At 40.2% G+C, this 20,897-nt stretch overlaps 1 protein-coding gene across 1 annotated transcript in view; it reads right to left on the bottom strand.

Moving 5' to 3' along the window:
* SGCD (sarcoglycan, delta (35kDa dystrophin-associated glycoprotein)) overlaps positions 1–20,670 on the bottom strand; it is a gene marked incomplete at its 5' end in the record, with an annotated part of 70,819 nt that extends 50,149 nt beyond the window's left edge. Inside the window, one exon of the mRNA XM_010012441.1 lies at positions 20,569–20,670. Within this exon, the coding sequence (XP_010010743.1) occupies positions 20,569–20,670 (102 nt within the window). The remainder of the gene's footprint in view (positions 1–20,568) is intronic.
* Positions 20,671–20,897: the final 227 nt, after the last annotated feature.

A 20,897-nucleotide genomic window follows, 5' to 3' on the forward strand; every position in this document is an offset into this window, starting at 1 on the left:
CATGAGAGTCCTGGGGTGGAATGGAGCTTCACGGAACACATTAGTGATATGTAAGCTATTCCCAGCAGTGTTTGTTTGCAGAAAAAACCCTCAAAGAACTCAAACAAAACCAGACCCACATGTGACCAAATATTCACAGTAATCACATTTGCTGCCTTAACTATTTATGCTGCACGCACCCATGGGATCAGCCCTTCAGCAAAAAAGGGGGGCATGGGATTTGGAGCTTCACGGAACACATTAGTGATATGTAAGCTATTCCCAGCAGTGTTTGTTTGCAGAAAAAACCCTCAAAGAACTCAAACAAAACCAGACCCACATGTGACCAAATATTCACAGTAATCACATTTGCTGCCTTAACTATTTATGCTGCACGCACCCATGGGATCAGCCCTTCAGCAAAAAAGGGGGGCATGGGATTTATTTGATCAATTATAACAAGACATTTATGGCTACAGTCAGTCTATTTACAACTAAATAAAAACAACATAAAGAAAGAATTCCACTTACTAATTCCCAGACCTTGGACAAGTTTCAGAAGCTTTTGGTGTCTCTGTCTCTTTATACACTAAATGAGGACAAATCATCCTTATATACCTCTGTGTTGTGTTTGACAGCTTAAGTAATATAGGATATGAAACTGAAATATGATTAATAAGAAGAAAGGAGCAGTGGTAATGCCTGGTTATGATTTTGCTCTTTTTTACTCATTTTTATTTGTCATCTTTTAGAACCTAGAAAATCACATTGGTTACTATTTCATGGTTAACAGCACAGAAAAAAGATGGCTTCACTTGAATACCCACTTGCTCTGGTATTAATTCTCCACAGCCCTGATCAGGGACCTAATTTGAACAGTGCAGTGATAGCAGTTTACCGCTACATTTTCATCTCACAATTACAGATGAAGGATATTTTTAAAGCCAGACAGCTACAATCTGCATAATCTATGATAGGTGAGACTATAACCACTATAAACACGCCATATGAAGCACAGAAAGGTTTTCTTTTTGACTTGCATTGTTTGACTTCTGTTTATGAAGTTATGCAAAGAGCTAAGAGTGTTTTGAAAAGTCCAAATTCAGATAGGAATCATTCAATCCCCATGGCTTTGAAACTCTGTTACTGATCTGCTAACAGGAGATTGCATTACAGAAGTACTACAAGATAAGCCAAGTAGTTCATATAAAAAGAGTCACAGGAAAAGTTGCTCCAAAGGAGTCTTACAAGACAAGCTAAGAGCTGGTATCCACCTACGAAGGACTTAAAGTACATAATCAGACCCTGAAAGGCTTACCCCAGCATAGTCATCTCATTCACTGATTCAGAGCTCAGATTCATGCAGCCTTCAAAAAACTGAATTTCCCTAATGGAAGAGTTATGTTTTTATTGGTCTGCAGGGAAGGAACATTTCAAGCACTTAATGCAATGCCTGCTCTCATTTCCATAATTCTTCTTCCATTAAGAAATGAAAAAGAGCCAAAAAAATTACTCTCTTTTGCTAAAAATTCTGCAGATTTTCTGTCCATCATCTTCTGTTTACAAAGATAACAACATGACATTTCTTATACACTGATCATTAAAAATACATTTCCTCTGTTGCAAGCTTGGTGATGGTGCCAGCTTCCTTCAGTCACAGAGGAAAAAATAATTATAGCATTAAAAAATCCTTAAACCATTTAGGAATTATAACTGTAAAGCAAAACCTTTCACTTTCTTACACTTTCATGTTATCATGACACAAAATTATGTTGATGCACATGAGTAAGTGGAAATCTAGACCAATATGGCATCATCACCAAAATAAAAATGATTATGGAGTGAAGTAATATTTTCATAAACTGTCATAACACTTGATAGACCTAGAGTTAGAATATCAGCATGCAATAAATAAGCACGTCTGACTCTAATTATAACACTGAAAGTATGACACAAGCCACATTTCTGAAGTACAACATGCAACAATCCATTTCAGAATCTTTCAAATAAGTAATATTAAAGAAATAAATGTATTTTACTCTTGGGATTGACGCAAAGAAAATGGAAGTGAATGGAAAACTGTATTAAGTATTCCTGTGAGTACAGAAAAGTAGGGAAAATAACCTTTTTTTCTTTGTCTACCTGTTCCTCTCTGAAAGGTTCACCCTAGTTCTTCAGAAAAGTACATTTGAGATAAAATATATCCAATAATATATCTAATCTCTCTGATCACACAACAACCCAGCAGATTTCACTGCCTGACGTACTGAGAAGTCTCTTTCTCTGTCATTTGTTCTTTCTTTCATCACAAACACGACAACAAGGTTTCCCACAAGAGTAGTTGCTGCTCCCACCCCACGCACTGCCCCTGACTTGCTCTTTATGCCCACACTCAGCTGTTATGACTTCAACCTCTTTATAACAACCCCCTGTTAACTGTGTTGTATTAGCAGAGTCCCAGTTCCCATCCATCTTAGCTACCCCATTGCACTGCACTGAACTACACCTTTGAATTAACTTACGTAACTCTGCAGATTAAATCAGCGGTCACCTCCCTTCCAACACTATTTTATGTTATTGTTCCTTTCCAGTGGTTCCTTTAATCATGTGGCTGAAGAAACTGAGGTAGAAACTTCAACGGGAGTAGGATGCATTCTATTTTTTTCTCTTCTGCATCTTTTCCTGTTTGCTTGTGATTTCTTTCAAACATTTCCCTTGCAGGACACCATCAGTAGATCCCATCCTGCTCTAGGCTGCAGCTCCATTTCTAGGGGCAGGTGAGCCCAAAAAAGGACTCTTAGTATTGGTTACCTACTTTCAGCCCACCATGAATCTCCTACTCATCTCTGCAGGAAATCCTGCTTAGTATATAGATCATTCTGCCTCCTACTCCAGCCCCTCATTAACACACCTAATGGCTTAACAATCATACAAACTATAGACACACAAAAGAATTTGCCACAGCTACTCAACATATTAAAACATGCTGCAGAAGAAAGAAAGTTAGAAGTGCAAAAATAAGTCAAAACAGTATAGCTTGTTTCCTGACTAAGCAGTGAGGTAGCCAGTCAAACACAGAACACTTCACAAAAGGTATTGACTGATTTTTTGCTAGGTTAAACACATGGCAAAACAAGCCCTAACAGCTCACTATCTGGCTGCCTTTGGCTCATTTTGGAAGAGATGCTAAAAACTCAGAGATCAAAACAGAAAAAGCACTTTGACTGACAACCTTAATTTGCAGCTGGAGCAATCCCAAGTGCTGTCTTTAAGAAAATTCAATACTTTAACAGATGTCCTTAGACTGTTTTAGGGAATTATTAAAAAACATTTGGAAATCCTTTTAGATTTTAAATGGCAATTTTAAAATAACGCATCACAGTCGGTGTGTTTGTCATTCAGATGGTCAAAAGGAGTAGCTTTGTGATCTGATCCTGTGGATTCAAACACTTCACACCGTAATCGCAAGTGACGCTTGTGGAAATAATGGAAACGGAACTTGACAAAGTAATGGGAAAAACTGAAATATTAAAGCATAATCCAGGTTGGCAAGGGGCAGTCCATGGAAAAGCCACTGAGAACACTATTTTCCCGCTCAACTGTACTTTCTGCTGACATTACAGAAAGCAAAACTACTCTGTAAGAGCTAGGCTGTCAGAGGGCATTTGACTTTTCAACCCTTCCTCTGTCAGTTTTGGTTGGTTGAAAGAGACATGCTTGAATTAGTATCCGTGACCCAGTTTTGCATATTCCCCTATGACCTGGTCATGGGGACTGGAGCATCTCTCTTTTGAGGAAAGGCTGTGAGAGCTAGGCTTTGTTTAGCCTGGTGAAGAGATGACTGAGAGTGGATCTTACCAACACATACAAATACCTTAAGGGCGAGTGTGCATTTCTTTCCCCCACTCTTGCCTTGAGAACAGAAACTCCTTTGTGGAGCGACTCATGCTTAAGAACCTCGGAGCTGCCCCGATAAAGCAGAGAGGAATAATTCAGTAAAAAACCCTTCTGAATTGGTAATGAAGGAACTGGCACTGCCGGGAATCACAGCAAAGCTCACCAGAACTTGCAAGACAACCATTACTGTTTCTATATATAAAGTAAACCCAATAGCCCTTCCTTCTCTTTCTAATCTAGCTCACCACAGCAAGAACAGAATTTTGCCCAGAAGCTTTCTAGCACCAAAATGTTAATAATGTAGCTAAATCCCTAGGTATTAGATCGAAAACATCCCTTAATATGATTTGAACTTACTTTTTGTTGTTTAACCATTGAATCTCTTTTGATCTTGATTTTGTCCTTCAAACAGTGTAGTATAATGTTAATGTAACTGAATTCTTTTTCAGTAAAACTTCTGATTTGACAGTGGAAGCTTTTCACAGCAGAATGAAAGCAAACCATGCATGGAATTGGTAACAAACAGATTAAAACAATTGCTACAAAATGCCCAGGAATGTGCTATATTTGTGATCGCTTTTAGGTAGGAGGCAATAGGTCCAGTGCAGAGATAACAAAATGTAGTCTGCATCCTCTTCTTCCAGGAAACAAACTCTGTTCACAAAAGTAATGAGCCTTGGTCATGTAACCTGGATCAGTAACGGAGCTGATGCAGCCCTGACCTGCAACTGGCACTCAAAACCATAAACACAGTATCATGAGCTGACTTCATGTGCTGTGTTCCAGCTTCTCAGATTTAATTCAGAATTCAAATGCTTAAACAAAACAAAACAAACAAAAAAATAAATCAAGTTCCTTCCTTCTTTTACATCCAATACCCCTCCCCCCCCCCATGGCATTTCTTGAAGTTAATTTTAATAACAATAGAAACAAAAGGTAAACTTCCCACTACTTTAAAGCAGTTACATCTCTGACTCTTCTTTTTAAAGTACAAAGAAAGCAGGTTTGTGATGTGAGATCTAAATGACTGGGTTCTGCCTTTGGATGGCTAGCCAAGGGGGTCTGTATCCTTTAAGGTGATGTATTTCTGACAACCTGGGGGTTTCTCTCTTCAGAAGAATACCTGTAATAATCTCATGAACACAGTGCTTCGAGAGAGTGGCTGCATCTTCAAGATGCCTCATCAGCTGCTTTGCAGCCGAAATTCTTCTGAAAATTAAATTACACCATGTCTGCTGACATTACAAACAACACTGAAAAGACTTCCAAGACATTACATCTGCCTCGACTTCTTTGCTCTTCTTTTTTTACTTCATTGACTTATGTGGAAAACCACAGATGACATGATGAAACCGGTAGACATACACATAAAAATAAAATGCAACTGTGCATGTTGGAGTTCTATTCAGTATCCACGGGGGTGGGAAAACTGGATTTGTAACATCTGAAGGCTGCTGCACATTCACAAAACTTTCTGTATTGGTAGAACTGAACTGAGCATTATTGGCTTTGGAAAAAATCCAGTGCATTAAAGCATGCTCAGCACCAGGAGTTCTCTGGCAAGAGACCCTCAGAAAAACAGCTGAAATGAAGAGAACAGCACAACTTGTAAAATGTAAAATAGTTCCAAAAATGCACTTCACTGCACTGAGAGTTCACCCAAAGGTGTTATACTGGAGTTGATTAAATGTGTGCTGATGATTAACTTTGCATCACTGGGGAATGACTCTCCCAAACTAAGCAGAACTCGAGTAACTGTAATGCTCTTAAAGAGGAGAACAGCAGTCCTAGGCTCTCAGCACATTTATCACTAAGTCCAGTAAAAATCAACCATGTATTCACTAATCACTTCAATTTACTCGGATTCTCCTCCAGAAATACCAAACAGCAGTTGCTGCTCAATGGCAGCTTGCACTGATCTGATCCTTAGCTATAGGAGGTGTTGTAGCAGCAGGACTATGGATTTGTGCTGAGTTACAGCCTATTTTCTGCCTTGGGCTATCCTAGTTATGGTCAGACTCCAGTGGTGACAGATCTCCTGCTGAAGAGAACACACTGTAGATAGGCACAGGACCATAGGAGAGAGGAAGAGAAGAGAGCTCTGCTGGGGTTTAAAATATTCTAAATCATCCAATATATAGCTTCTCCACTGCTCATAACTTTTACTCTAGACAAGTGTGCAGACCTCTGTTCATGTGTTTCCATTTTTATGGCCTTTCTGGTATGCCTACTGCCTGCCTTAAACATCTTTTAAACCTGCGGGTAAGTCATACCTCACTATCTATAAAAGGCACTTGAAGACAGTATTAAAATTATACAGAACTAGTAATTTCTGAGTTCCTTTCTCATACTATCAGCACGACTTGGACCATAGCACAACCAGATACATTCAGGATCTAGGTTAGTTACTGAGGTGAATACACGTTTAAGAGTACGTATGGCTAATTATTAAGAAAGCCACAGTAATATTTTCTGAAGTCTGATGCAGCAGAGACATTTGGGTTCCACAACACTCACAGCACCTTTTACGCATTCTGTTACTGCACTGCAGAATGCCAAGTTATATATCCAGATATTACTCTCCAAGAAGGCTAATAACATGGCTATCTCTGAACACTGCTTTGAAATTATAGCTTTCCTTTGCTGCATGTCATGGATCGCTTACTTCTTGTATTAGATTATAAATGGCCATGCCAACTTATGTACAGCAGGAAGCACAGGCAAGATCCTAGCAGAGGCCCTTGGTGTTGCTGAAATTCAGTTGCTGCTAATAAGAAGGAGAGAAAACATTTCCATCTGTTTGGATCGGGAAAAAGAATTCATGTCTCTGATTCATCTGCATCCATATGCTGATATGTAGACAATACTTATGGACGCATAGACATATTGCAAGGTAGCCAGCAACAGAAATCAAATCAATCACAGATCACAGCATGCGATTTGCCTAATTATGAGTAATACCTCACATTTTTTATCTACGCAAAAAGCACTTTGTGAACAAGCAGATGGCATTGCTACGGGATGGCACCATCCCCGACAGTTGCAGATGCAGAGCATTTACACAGCACTCTGAAAAAATGACACAACACAAGCTGCTTCCTGGGAAAAAGATTCAAATTGAACAAGTGTCACCAAACAAAATACGTGTATTTATTGATGTTCTGAACTTATCTGATCCAGCCTCTCTCCTCAAATCAAATACATAGGCGCAGGACAGGGAGTGATGCTATCTAGACATCATTAAAGTCTCTTAGATAGAACTGCCACGTGAGCTGCCTAGCACAGAAAAGCAGAGGTGCAGACCAACCCGCAAACAATTTAAATCCACACAAGCAGAATCAATAGGAAGAAGCCCTGCAGAGAAAGCAATTAGACTGCAAAAGCAACTATATTACAGCATGGTTACGGCTGAGAGGCAGGACGCAGAAGTCCATCCTCACTTCTGTGATTACCCAGTGGAGTTCTCTCCAATGCATCTGGCATGTGAAATGACAAGGTTCAGCCTGGACATGTTCCTGCAATCAAAGTGTTTCTGTTCCTGGGCTTCTACTGTAATTATAAGGCTCTTCTTTCTGAGACCTGTCCTTCAGGTTTTATGTGCTCCATAGGCAAATGTGGGTCTGTGCATCAGGAAACAGGTTTAAAGGACTCGGTGTGCTCTCCTTTTCAATAGCTTCATGGGAATTATAATCTCATTTCCTGGATCTGCAATTATTTATTCATTGGAGACTGTGCACTTGCCACTGTACAAGACACAAAGAATAATCATCTGACTATTCCTGGCGATAGAAAATGCAGGTTTTCTATTCAAATCCTTACCTTTATTTGTGGTTTGTCTGCATATTTTTTTTCCTGAGCTGCTGTAAGCACACACACTGATGTGACAGGTTTGAAGCAGCTATAAAATGATGGATGAAAACCGTATTTTGGCCTTGTTGTGGATATATTTATTACAGAAATACACTCAGTTAACTCTGTAGGGACATATCTGGGAAAACGGGAAGGTCAGAAAAGAAAGGCTGGGCCCACAACTGTACCTCTGATACCAAAGTAATTTGATCGGCTTTAACTATGATACAGGGTTATGGAGTCACAGAAACATTTGCACAAAGTGTTTTTGAATTGCTTTCATCTAACCACTTTGTTTCTTCTACTGAAATGATCAATACTTGGCTTTAAGAAGGATGCTCTGCTGGACTAGACAGAGGCTTCCCCAGAGGAATAAACCCAGGGACCAAACTCTGACCTTCAGTGTCATAACAGTTCATAAGTGAGTTAGTGTCAGACAGGAGCTGTCTTGGAAAGGAAGAATTGCAAACCTCCAGCTGTCTTGGAGAAGCTAAACATCCAACAGCTAAGGAGGTAGTATACTTGAAAAGGTAAAATGACAGATGCAGCTAAGCATGTGATGTGAAATTGGATTGATCTGGAGGAAAGATGCTAAATCATGCTGGATGTTGCTACACCAGACACGTGTACCTACAGAGATAACATGACAGCAAAGGTCTGATCAGTGGGACAATTGCATGAGCAGGAGTAGGGTGCTCTGTGGTGGGATTTGACTGTATCTTGTGGCTGCCATTCAACAGACACTCTTGAGTATGTGCTTCAGGGTGAAGAGAGGAGAGAACACTACAGGGTATTGCCATAGTACAAGCTGATGAGCAAAAATACATCCCTAATCACCACCACTGGGGAGCTGGGGAGTGGCATTTTAAGAGATGTTAAGCTCACAGAAAAAGCAGCAGATGCTTTTTCCATGCCTGGAAGAAGACAGGAATGTTGTTTGGGGAAATGGTGAGCAATGGCAAAAGCAGCCAAAGAGGTTAGGATGTGTGAAAGTAAAATAGAGCACAGGGAGGCATATAAAAGCCAAGGACCCTGAACTACTCTTTGGGCAATCAGCAGGGTGGCTCAGCCTGTCTGCTTGTCTCCACTTTTAAACAGAAGGCATTTGCCTCCTGATGTTTTTATTCCTAAAGTTCTTTCAAAACTCTGGAGTAAAAAAACCTGGTCAGTGAAGATGCCTGACCAGTAGTTCCTACCAGGAAAGGGTGCAGGAAGGGTCCTGCCTGCATGTTCCTGTTCTACTTCAGCTAAGCTTCCCAGAATGCTGCATAATAGATAATGTTGCAGAAAGAAACAAAAAGCCTGCTGCTCTCACAACTGTGTACCAACATCAAGGTTCATCATTTATGAATAACCGCTGGGATCTCAAGGAAACACACATAGCAAAAGTCAGTTTGCAGTAGGAGCTGGGGATTTCAACAGGTAGCGGAATATGAGTGAAATATTTTGGCTTGAAGCAACAGTAAACATGCAGTAAAAAGTGCTTCTTAAGCCATCAGCATTGCATTACATACGTGCCATTGACGTTTACTTCATTTACACAGTGAAGGAAGTTCTACAAAAACCCAGAGGACACACTCAACCCCAGGAAGCATCAGAGGAAACGTGTTCAAGTTCATCCCATCAACCCACTGTCTTCCAGCCATGGCTTTTTGGAAACCAAGTCACTAAATCAGCTCAGGTCGATCACTTACCCTTGACCTTTTACAGCAGTTACTGTGCGTTTGGATTATAGATTATTTGGCCATTCACTGTGTGGCTTCACCTATGTGTACAACGCAACAGTAAATTTGCTCAAAGGGAAAGCTGAACTGCTCGAAGGTGACGAACAGTTATGCCTATGCCCACTTTGCACTTCTAATCTGCAGAGTATACCTAGAAAAATCATGACTTTAAGAAAAATGAGTCATTCATACTCTTACAGATCAACCTAATCAAAACAAAGGCAACAGCTTTTGGCTAAGGAGATGAAAGCCTTGCTGGAGAGAGATGCTTGTTCTGTCAGACAAATGGCCTCTTTTTCCCTTCAATCAGCCTGACTGCCTGTAATTTTACTTATTTCTCTGCTTTTAAATATTGATGTCTTACAAAGCTTCTCATTGGAAAAAACACATCTTACTCTGTGCTGCTTTGTCAGATCATATCCAAGTGGAAGGCTCAGCTTGCACTAGTACTTGGAAAAGACTTTCCAGGCACTGTGAAGAGTGATTCAGTGAACAGCAAGCTTCTCTCCAAATCACTAGCTACCCATTTAGGGTGCCATGGGCAATCTTTCGCAGCTGCTGCGGGTTTCTTACCAGAGAAGCAAAACTCAGATGTTAACCACTTTTATTCATTAAGTGCCCCATGACAAATCCATCCCTTGTCTAAATCAAAAGAGAGACAATGGAACAGTGTATTGTTTTGCTCACAAAGAACTAGAAGCAGAGTATCAAGCTGTAGCTGGAAAGAAAGGGAAAGGAAAAACCATAGGTCATAAAAGCAGTTTTCATTGCCTAGTTTTAGACTAGGAATTAAGACTCCAGCAAAGATTCCTGCACCAAGATACCATGCAAATCTTGGCATGCATTTACTCACCATTTTCATAAAGAGAGAGTGATTTGGAAATCAAATTTTAGCACTGCTGCAGTTCAGATAAACTTTAAATAAAACCTTCCCTTGTAGACCATAAAGAAGAACTTTCCAAAGGAAGATACGTGTCTATACTTAGAAGGGTTGTTTCTGGGGGAAGCTGGATGGCAGCAGCACTGTACAGTTCATGTTTGAGGAACTTGCGTGGTGAGAAGGCAAAAGCCATGGATGCTTCAGCTCCACTCCTGCTCGGGGAAAAATTAAGGTTCGGAAGTGAGGAATCTCCTGCTGTTATATGTAAGGATGACAAACAAGGATCACGCCCTGATGAACAAACAAGGAAGATATACTGCGAGCTGAAACACCTTGAGTTTTCTTTCTGTTCCATAGGTTATTCTCTTTCAGAGACAAAGGAGGAGCAGACTCCCTGCTAGCACTTTGTACAATCTGTCTTAGAAAATTTTAAGGCCAGACTGGAAGCAAACCTAAAAAGTTCACTGGACTCAGAATTACAAGAAGTCAAGAGGAAATCAATAGATCTGTAACATTATATACAGAAAACCTGCAGTAAAAAATGGAAAAAGAATAAAAACAGACAAAAAAGGGCACCATGGAAACTACTCTCCTTCAGCCCCAAGGACAACTTCTTATTGTATTAGCTTTTGTTTGAAAATATCTGCCAGCTCTATCACCGCACTCCTTTACACCTGGGGCATGTGATCTACTAAAATGAGCATGCACATAGGCACAGGATCCCTTACCCCAATCCTCAGCTGCTGAAGGAGCAAACAAGCAAGCTGCTTTGCTCACCCTCATCCCTATCTCCTGTCCCACTCTTTGCCTACCTATTGACAACATAAAACCTTTCTAGAGGAAACGACAGTTTCTGTCCCCATGTTTGTATAGAGACCAGCATGATGGATGCCTGCCAGTGGCTTTGCTCCATCACACACATGCAGTATATGTAGAAATTATAGGGCATGATCCAGCAAAGAACACAACATACGCCCAGTGCTATGCATGTGAATAGCCTTACTGACGTCAATGAAATTACTTATGCCTGTAAATTATGCACATAATTAAATATCTGGTTGGACTGAAGCCTGAATCAGTGATTCACTGACAGTCAGAATGCCTGCCTCTGTGACTAGAGCCATTTTTATCACACACATACAGTAGTGTCCTGCACTACAACACTCTGCCACTAACGCTGGTGTGGGACTGTCCCTTCCTGAAAGCTGCTGGTGTACATGGGAGCAGACGACCAGCCACAGCCCCAGAGATCAAAAATAGAGATGTTCTAACCAGGCAGATGTTAACAGCCAAAGAAATCTTATTTTTCCTTTCAAAAGCAGCAAGTCACTTTTCTGAAGACTCTCAACCAATTTGCCCTAAAAGAACAGCAGCAAATTTAGAGTTGTTCTTTTTTTTTACCTGTGTTCTTCTTTCTCCAAATCCAATACCTGTAATTTAAAAACTGAACAATCAGAGAAACTCTTATTACTAGCATTGCAACTGCTAAATGAAACGTGGAAGGTCTGTCTTTCCTGTTGCAAATCAAAGAACGCACAAACTGAACTGTCTGTAAAACCAGTTGTGTGTGCCTACACTTCCTAATGACAGCACAGCTTGCCTTATAAAATACACAACTTTGTTGCTGAAATAGTTTTGATCAGCTGAAGAGTTGCAGAAGTGTTTGCTGCCCTGTGGTGAGAACACATGAAGATCTGCTCTTGAGGCTTCTTTGAAATATCAGAAAAACATTCTTTTTCTTTATAATTGGATCTTGTTATTTGTCTTTTAATGTTTCCTTTGTCTGTTTGTCTCTATCTTCTATCTATACTGTAAGAAGTTTAATCCTTTTTCATTTTTAGTATTAAGAAGTTGTTTTTATATTTCAGCCTCTCCAAAGCAGCCAGAGACTTGATTGTCAGCAGTGATGTCTAGACACAGTAAATCCTTAAACTCAAGGCCTTTGCCCTTGAGAGAGAAATGCAGCAGTATACAACTGCACATGTTTTTCCCTGGGCAGTTTCAGGTGCTTTGTAAGGCTTACTTCTTTCTGAGGCTGCAGCTTGTTACGATGAAACTTGGATCAAGTTTTGACTTGAGGATTCAAGGCTACTCTATGAGTATGTTCAATCCCAGGCTGGTTCAGGTCAGCTGTAGTCAAGTACCAGCAGAGCTTCTCTTTTAGCAGTAATACCTGTCCAGCAATAATCAGCAACAGAAATCCCACCATTAGTAGGTGTTACTGATGTGTCCCCCAACAAACCCCCTGTGCTTTTTATTTTAAACATAAGATTAAAAATAGAAAAATAAGGACATGTACAGCTCCTGAAGGTTTAGAAGGTTTAGAGGCCTGTAAGAGTACTGAGAAGCCATAATAAATGGCTAATTAGGAAAAACGAGCCTCATGGCAGCTTCCCAGTTAATTCATAGAGGTAACACGCAAATTCAAGATGTCAAACTGAAGTAACGGACACCAGAAGAGAGGTGCATATCCAACGAAGGCAAGAAACTACCTGCCAAATTCATTCAGCTCAGCAATTTTTAATTTCAACTTTAATATCATTAATTCTGCATCTTTTCTTCTTCCTTTTGGGGGAATAAAGGAAATCAAATGTTTATTCTATTCTTTTAGCTTCTAGTGCCTGCCCTCCTGTCTCAAGGCTCATGACTTAGTTAAAAACACGATGCTGGCTGATTATGCTGCAACATTAACGTGGAAATACAGCCCCACTACAAACCTCAGCCCCACTGTCCTCCTCTTCCCAGCTGAAATGCAGCAAGCAGTTTCTGGGATCATGGTGAAAATGCAGTGCAGAAGCTCAGAGACCAGAGAGGACCCAGGCTTAGCCCAGTGACTCGCTTTGAGCTATGATGCACATCACTTGTCTTTACGACCACAGAGTCCAGCTGCAAATGTTCAAAGCAAAGAGGAGATGGGAATCGAATCAGCAAAACAAACACATGATGTGAACAGCTCCCCTCTCCTTACACAACTAGCTCAAGCAGAGAAATTTCACCTGTCAAAGGGAAAAAGCCAAACACATTGGGAGATCATTTGGGAAATTCTCCATCTCCTTTATGCTTAGCTTCAGAGCTGTTAACTAGTCCGCATGAACTCCATGGCCCAAACTCCCTCCCTGGAAGGTGAAAATCACTGACTGTGAAGTGTTTATTCAGCTTAGGAGTTCAGGCACTTCTGCAATGACCGTATTGGATCTTCTGGACACAAAATCTCCGCTGATGTTAGGGTACAAACACACTGTTCCCAGAGTTAGTTCAGAGCTGCACCCATGATGAAAATATAGACAAAAGCTGAGGTAGGTAGCCCACTTGGCACAGCTGATTGACTTTAATAGGTGTTGATTACACTGCTCGTATTGCATGAAATTAAAAAGCTTACAAATGTTATGAGCCATTACCCTTCCATTTAAGAGAGCTTATGACAAGTTAGCAACATTTAATGAAATCCTTTTCAAAATGCCATAGGCAGCCTCCACAAAATTTTGCTTTGAAATGCAACTTGTGGAGTTATTTCAAAGTTTGTTTACTTCAGAGCTCCCTCTCTTGCTCTTCTTTGGGATATTGGGATTTTGCAGCTGGCGGGATACTTCAGCTCCCTGTTGTGCTCTCAGTGTGAGCTACATAACACCTGATCATTAGACAAACAAAGGGAAATAGACAAAACAAGATTTAATTCTGGTGTTATTGGAAGTACCCCTTCAGCCAGCCTAAAAAATTTCCTTCAAAAGTCAAAGCTGAGAGATTTCAGATCAATTTTACCATGAAAGTAAAGGGAAATGTTTTCATAGTTGCTGTAAAATTTACTTAAACTTCTACCTTTTCAGCACACTGGAAATATCACAGAGCCACTAACTGCCTCCAAAGTGCTGGGGCAACCAAAGTGCAGTCTGAAGTAGGCTCTCTGGATTTTATTGCTTAAGAATGAAATTTATTAAGAGGCGAGCATATCAGTTTTATAAATTCCATTGGACCCTCGCAGCCTACTGCCATACGCGGACTCAAATCTGCTTTGGATGGCAACGGCAACAACATCCCTGCATCAGGTGAGGATGCTTCTGCCAAAATGATGCCTTTTGCAACTTGCTCAGCTGCTTCTGTTTGTTTTTTACTGTTTGTCCCATTGACTGCCAGCTCTCCTCTCTGTTGATAGCTGTCAGGCAAGCAGGACTCAAACTGACCAAACTGAGAGAGACATTTATAGCAGAAGCACACTGGCACAGAATCTAATGACAAGGTATCTGGAGCGGTGCCACAGTGAATGCTTAACAAACCCTATAGGGAGAATATGAGCTGGCCAGGCACAGCTGCAAGAAGCTTGCAGCAACCTTGTTCTTCTTTTTTTTCTTTTAATTATTAGGGCTTTTAAACAATATTTTAACATATGCTGCCAAAAAACAACCAAGAAGCAGTAAGCTACGAAGATGCACTTAGAGGAAGCATTGTGCTTCAGAAGTCGACCTCAGATAGTGTGAGTTTTTTCTACACAAAGCTGCAATGTACCCGAACCGCTCCAGAGGCCAATCCCAGGAGACCAACATCTCTAAAAGCTGCCAGGAGCTCTTACAGGCTTGTTTGTATTGTGAAAAACAAGAAGATTCCTCTCTTCCTTGAAGAACTGATCACTAAAGGAATAGTTAAACACTGGGAGAAGTAATGGCCAAAGAGGTGTTGGGAGTGTGTAGGGACTGCTAAGTGATGGCAGCATGGTGAGACCAAATTCATTTCCATCAAACCTGTGATGGTTTCAGTGAGCATGCTGAAATCCTGAGGCACTTTGCTAGACCAAATCATCAGGAACTAATTCAATATGCTTTTATTGCTCTGTAAACTCTGACAAAGGAAGAAAAGGAATTCTTCTGTCTCCTTCCTCAAAAATATAGCAGCCTTCTTTCATGCTATCTAACTAAGCCTTTACTGAAAGCTAGGCTTCTACTACACAGTTTGAGCATCAAAGTTGCAATTACCTTGCCATCTACACTGCCTTTCCTCATGGGTTAATGGAGCCTTTTAATCCAAGTTAGTATGTTGTATTGCTTATAAATAAGTATTTATGGCTATAGGCAGGTATGCCTCATTGTGGGAGCATGTCACTGTTTAATCCAAATACATGGTTTATTGGTTTCAGTGTGTATTTTTAACTCTGGAGCAGGCAGACCTGCAGAGCAAACAATACAAAAGAATATGTCCATTACAGAACTGCTCTGTGCTTTAAAATTATACCACTATTCTTCCAGATCTGAGACAAGTACATTGGCAAAATAATTATTTATCACTCTTAAAAGCTTCCTTTAAAATTTTTATCATTCAAATACTGGCTGCGAAAATACAGACAAATATATTTTATGCACTTGTTAGTCTAGCTTTTATGCTGAGAACTTACTAAACACCTAAAGGGAATGGCAGTTACCAGTCCTAATTCACAGCTGATTTTTTTAGGCCAAAACCTGAATTTTTTAGGCCAAACAGATGCCCTTGCATCTGCCACTTGCATGAGCCACTGGTTATTTTGTACAGCTTCAAACACGACTGTTCCAACACTCTGAGAGAGGATGCTGCTCTCAGTGAGACACTCACTGGCACAGTGAGTAGGATAGGGACCTCTAACATCACCCAAAGAAAATAATAATAATAAAAAGACACTGTACTTTGCCTCAGGCTTTTTTTCTTTGATGAATAGGATTGTTGTTTTAAATCCTTTTTTCAGTTGATTAAAAGTAACGTGAAGCAGACCTTCAACATGAAACCAGCAAAATACACTAAGAGATCTCTTTTAAAAAATGCTTACAACCTCCTCCAAATCTGCTCAGTGAATTTTGCCATCACTTGTACCTGTGCAACAACAGAATAGCTTGGAGCTCCCCCAGATAGCAGAGGACAGACAAGAAAGGTTGGTGCCCACGTTTCCATCTGTGTTTCCAGACCTACCCATCAGTACGAAAGGCTGCAAGAGCTGATGGCAGGACCCCAGTCAAGAGCTTTATACTGCAAAAAATCTTTGCCAGGCAAATCCATACTCTTGTCTTTAAAATGATTCATGGTAAGAAAATTGAAGCCCAGGTGTAAACATTTACAAACGGAGGTTTATTTTTTCTATGTACTTGAAATGAACATTGAAAGGGCAAAACTATCCTAATCCTATCATGACAATGTCTTTCTCTGCTTCCTAAAGCCGAGATTATCATCTCATTGGGTGTCACACAGCTCCTGAGAGAATTCACTTGATTTTCCTGTATAATCACAGCACAGGATTTTATTTCTGTAGTTATTGGAATGGAAAATGCACCTAGCCTGTTCTCTCTCTTGTCCCTTTTAAGTTACTTACAGACCTGGATGTCATAAGCTTCAAAACACTTCAACTGCACTAAGACAGCTAAATCTGTGCTCAATGTAAATTTCAAGCAACCTGCTTGTTAGCAGCTCCTCTCAACAAAGGCAGGAAAGTTTCCAGTTTTATATCTCTATTCAAATTAAGGCAATGAAGACTGAAGACCACAAAACTGTTGCCATTGCTTTCCAGCACATAAAATTAACAATTTGTGCCGCTGCGTACAACTTTCAGTCAAAGTTTGTCTGATTTATAAGCAAGCAGATGGTTCATACGATAGTCTACAATAAATTACACCAGTTAGAAAGACAGCTACATTTTGAGAGTGACAGTGCAGCTGAGCTACAGATGGGTTTATAGATGACCCTTCCAATTTTTAATAATATCCATAATTTATCCGCAAGTAAAGAAACGTGAGCATTCCTAATGCACCTTCTTGACTAAGAATCACTTTTATTTACACAGGCAATACTTCATGGTCCAGTTAACTTCTTAATTATAGGCAGCAAAATGTTCATGTTCCATGCAAGTGTGCAATATGTTCAGCTGGGAGTTTAAAATGCTCTGAACATTCCTGGGAAGGGGAATGCACCTATCTCATTTATTTAAAACCAAACTACAAGGGTGCAAACACTGCTACCACAGTTACTATTCATTAATCTCCAGATAAACTTTAGGCTCATGCAGTAATAAGTTTAGGTTCATTTGCAATCTCTAATGCTTAGAGATAGGCTCCTAATCCAGGGGGGACTACAAACCCAGCATTACTGAGCCAGGATTAGGATGGGGAAACAACAGGAACAGAGACCCTCATTACACGAAGAGAGAGGGATTTGGGGGGTCACTCTTGAATGGGTAAGGGAAAAGGAAAGCAAACCTGGGCAGTGTCATTCCTGACACATGAAGCAGCAGTGATGCAGAAAGAAAATTGGCTGTAAGCAGCTTTAAGAAGCCAGTTGATGTCCATGATTTTAATGGCCATTTCTCCAGCACGGGGCTGAACCACATCAGTCCAATTCCTCTGCTAACATTTTTGAAGGGACTTCCCAGAAGATGCCTTTGTTGGGTTGTCATCAGTTGCATGCCACAGTATGACAGATTCAGTTCTTGGTGTCATTTCCCTGACAATGAGTTACCTTCCAAAAGGAGCACAGCTACAAGCAACTAGTCTGTCCAGAAGGTGATGAAGGGAGCAGTGCCTGCTAGATAGAGCTCCTTAAGCCACAAACTACAGAAATCCAGAGGTTCCCACACAGCCAGTCTCTTGGGACGACATTTGAGGACTTTTCCTCCTCTCTAAACCTCACTCTTCCCTTCCTGCCAAATTAATTTGGAGTAAAAAAAAAAAAAAAAAGAAAAAAGAAAAAAGAAAAAAAAAAACCCACTTTTAAATGGAAAATCTAAAACTATCTTTAAACCAGGAGGCACAGCTGCTAGGAAAGCAAGTGTGTGATTTTAATTACCGCCTTCCTGGGACTTCAGAGATGCAGCAGAGAAAAGGCACCAGTGACAAATCCAGTCTTTCAAGAATTATCACAATTCATGTTTTGGAGATATTTTGGCAGGAATTGCCCAGCTCTGCCTGCAGCAGGGCAGCACTGGGACCAACATGGAGACACATGAGTAGGAAGACCCACTCCACAGAAGTCATGGGACAGCAGCCACTCACACAAAAAGCAATTGTTCCCCTGCCTTTTCCATGCAGCACCAACACCCCTTCACCTACTACACAGAATGATAGTGAAAATCAATGTGTTGGGTTTTTTTATGAAAGTTTTCTATATATAACTGCATCTGAAAGTCTTCTGAGCTTTATATAAAACCGTTTTCTATTACCATACACAACTCCTCGGTTTAATTAAACATGTGAAAAATATTTTATGTCAGCTTATTTCTGGGATGCTCTTTATTTGACATTATTTGTCATATTGTTTCCGTTACACTTTGCATATTTAAAGCCGCATTACACATTTGTGGAAACGCAGAGAGGATTACTATGGAATTAGTGTATATGTTCATCTGTTACTGGGTGCTGAGTTTGGCACTTTATTTTAGCAATATTCATCGAGTTCAGGAACCGCTAGCATGCTTTCCTCCAAGAGAATACTGCCTCATACTACTTCCTTTGTAAAAACAAAGCATTGATTATTTAATAATGTTTCTGAATATTCCATAACTATCATCCTTTGATTCACTGCAAGCCTTGCATTTGCTTACAAGAGGCCAAATTCACACACAGCGCAAGCAAGCAGAAGTTGATTGAAATCAATAGGATTGCCCCTTTTGCCCCCCATCCCCAACAGAAATTCCAGCATTATTGTGAGCATCCTGAAAGCCAACGCAGGCTATGCCAGTTTAACTTCACTGAGAAGTCAGAGAAACTACACACATGGTTTATGTAACTATATAGTTAATACAGTTTCCAGGATGCATCTACCGAAGTCAGAAGGGATACTGCAACTCACTAGGCTGTAGATCAAACCTTCTGTCTTGAATCAGAGAGATCCCTCCCCGACTAACAGCAAAAATAACTCTGGAGGAGGGATAAAGGAAGGAAGACACAGGCCTTACTTAGTATTTCTTGTTCCTTGCATTTATTGAACTGTCAACGGTGTGGAAACTAGTTTCATAACCTCAAGAAGTGGACACCTTTAGTCCCCTCCGTCATATTAAATTTAGATTAATATGATAATATGAAAACAGTAAACTCCCCAGCAGCAAGAAGTGGCTCTCAGTTCTCTGAGTAATCAAATATTATTTCAAGCAATCTAATTAGAGAAAAAGAAATGTATGTATCAATTTGTCAGTCTATTTATCAAACTGAGTGCTGCACCCTTCCCACACGTTTTACATTACAAAGTCTATGGCATGTAAGGTTCTGCACTTCTGTTTTAATTCAAGGATGAAAATGTTAATAGATATGAACATTTTCTTAGTAACTTTTCTTCCTAAATAATTATACATGTTCAAATCAATTCCTAGCTATCTTACAGAGGTTACAATCTTAATAATTAAATTGGGTATTCTATTGGCTGTTGTGTTGATTACACTACAAGTTCCAGTTTCTACAAAAGCACTGAAATGCTGAGATAAAGGGATGTTAACTTTATTTAATTAGCTATCTGCCATTGTTATCAAAATGGAAGATTGGCATCTGACTCAAATTAACACTTTGGATCAGGAAACAAGACAGATGACATCTTCTGAGAAGGATTCTGGACACTCTCTGTAATCGTTTCAGTTATTTCAAAGCTGCTCAGGACAAACAGGATTGCATTTGAAAGAGCAAAAGTCACTGACAGTCAATGAAGTGCTCCAATGAAAATGCTATTGCAATCACACTTGGGTTCTTTCTCATTTTCAGTTGTTAACAACCTTGCCACTTCTGTCAAGCAGTCTCTCTCTTAGCAGCATTGAATTTTAACTGCACATAATTTTAAAACTCAACATGAACTAGGACTGAGCACATAATACAGGCTTCTTGTGCCAGCTAAGAACAGATCAGGCCAAGGCATCAACTCTGTTCCCTGTCGAAAAGGAGTAACTAGTTAAACACGAGCTGGATTTCACAACTGCCTGCCTTGCTTCTACCTCAGAAATATTAGGTCTCTCAGTTGAGGGTTGTTTGTCATTTATCTTGGAAGGAGACAAAAGGACAATCTGAAACCTCAGTGGTGCTGGAAGCATTTTAAGTGTGGCTTGCACAAACTAAACCCACATATATCAACTTTGCAATGCCCAGAGGATATAGTATCCAGATGAGGCCCTCAAAGGACACCCACAGTCTCACTCCCCAGATGACATTTGTATAGAGTGGCCTAAGTAATTATCCAACAAACACGCCACTTTGCCACTTCATGGTTTCTTACAGTTCATGCTATAGAAATGTGCTTATTCTTTTCCCAACAACTTACTGGTCTTGACCGGATTTCTTTGGCGTAGAGAGGTTTCAAGAATTCTGAATCTCCTTCAAGCTTTAGACCTTTTTCTGTGATTCTCAGGTTCCCCATTCCATCCTAAAACACAGACAAAAAGAAACAGAACAACCCCATTAGTTACAATTACTAAAATCATCAGGCTGCCAATAGCTGATTTTCTTTTCTCCATAGTATGCAAAGTACTGGGAGGCACTACAGAATGCAATTACTTGTGTTATCCTTTCAGCTCTGTTTCTTTGAGAAAGTATTCTATTCAGAACAATCTCCAATGCCCCCGAGTAAACCATTTACACAAATGAAAGTTG

Source organism: Nestor notabilis, unplaced genomic scaffold (genome assembly GCF_000696875.1).
Source record: "Nestor notabilis isolate BGI_N333 unplaced genomic scaffold, ASM69687v1 scaffold3004, whole genome shotgun sequence".
In the NCBI taxonomy this organism is placed as follows: domain Eukaryota; kingdom Metazoa; phylum Chordata; class Aves; order Psittaciformes; family Psittacidae; genus Nestor; species Nestor notabilis.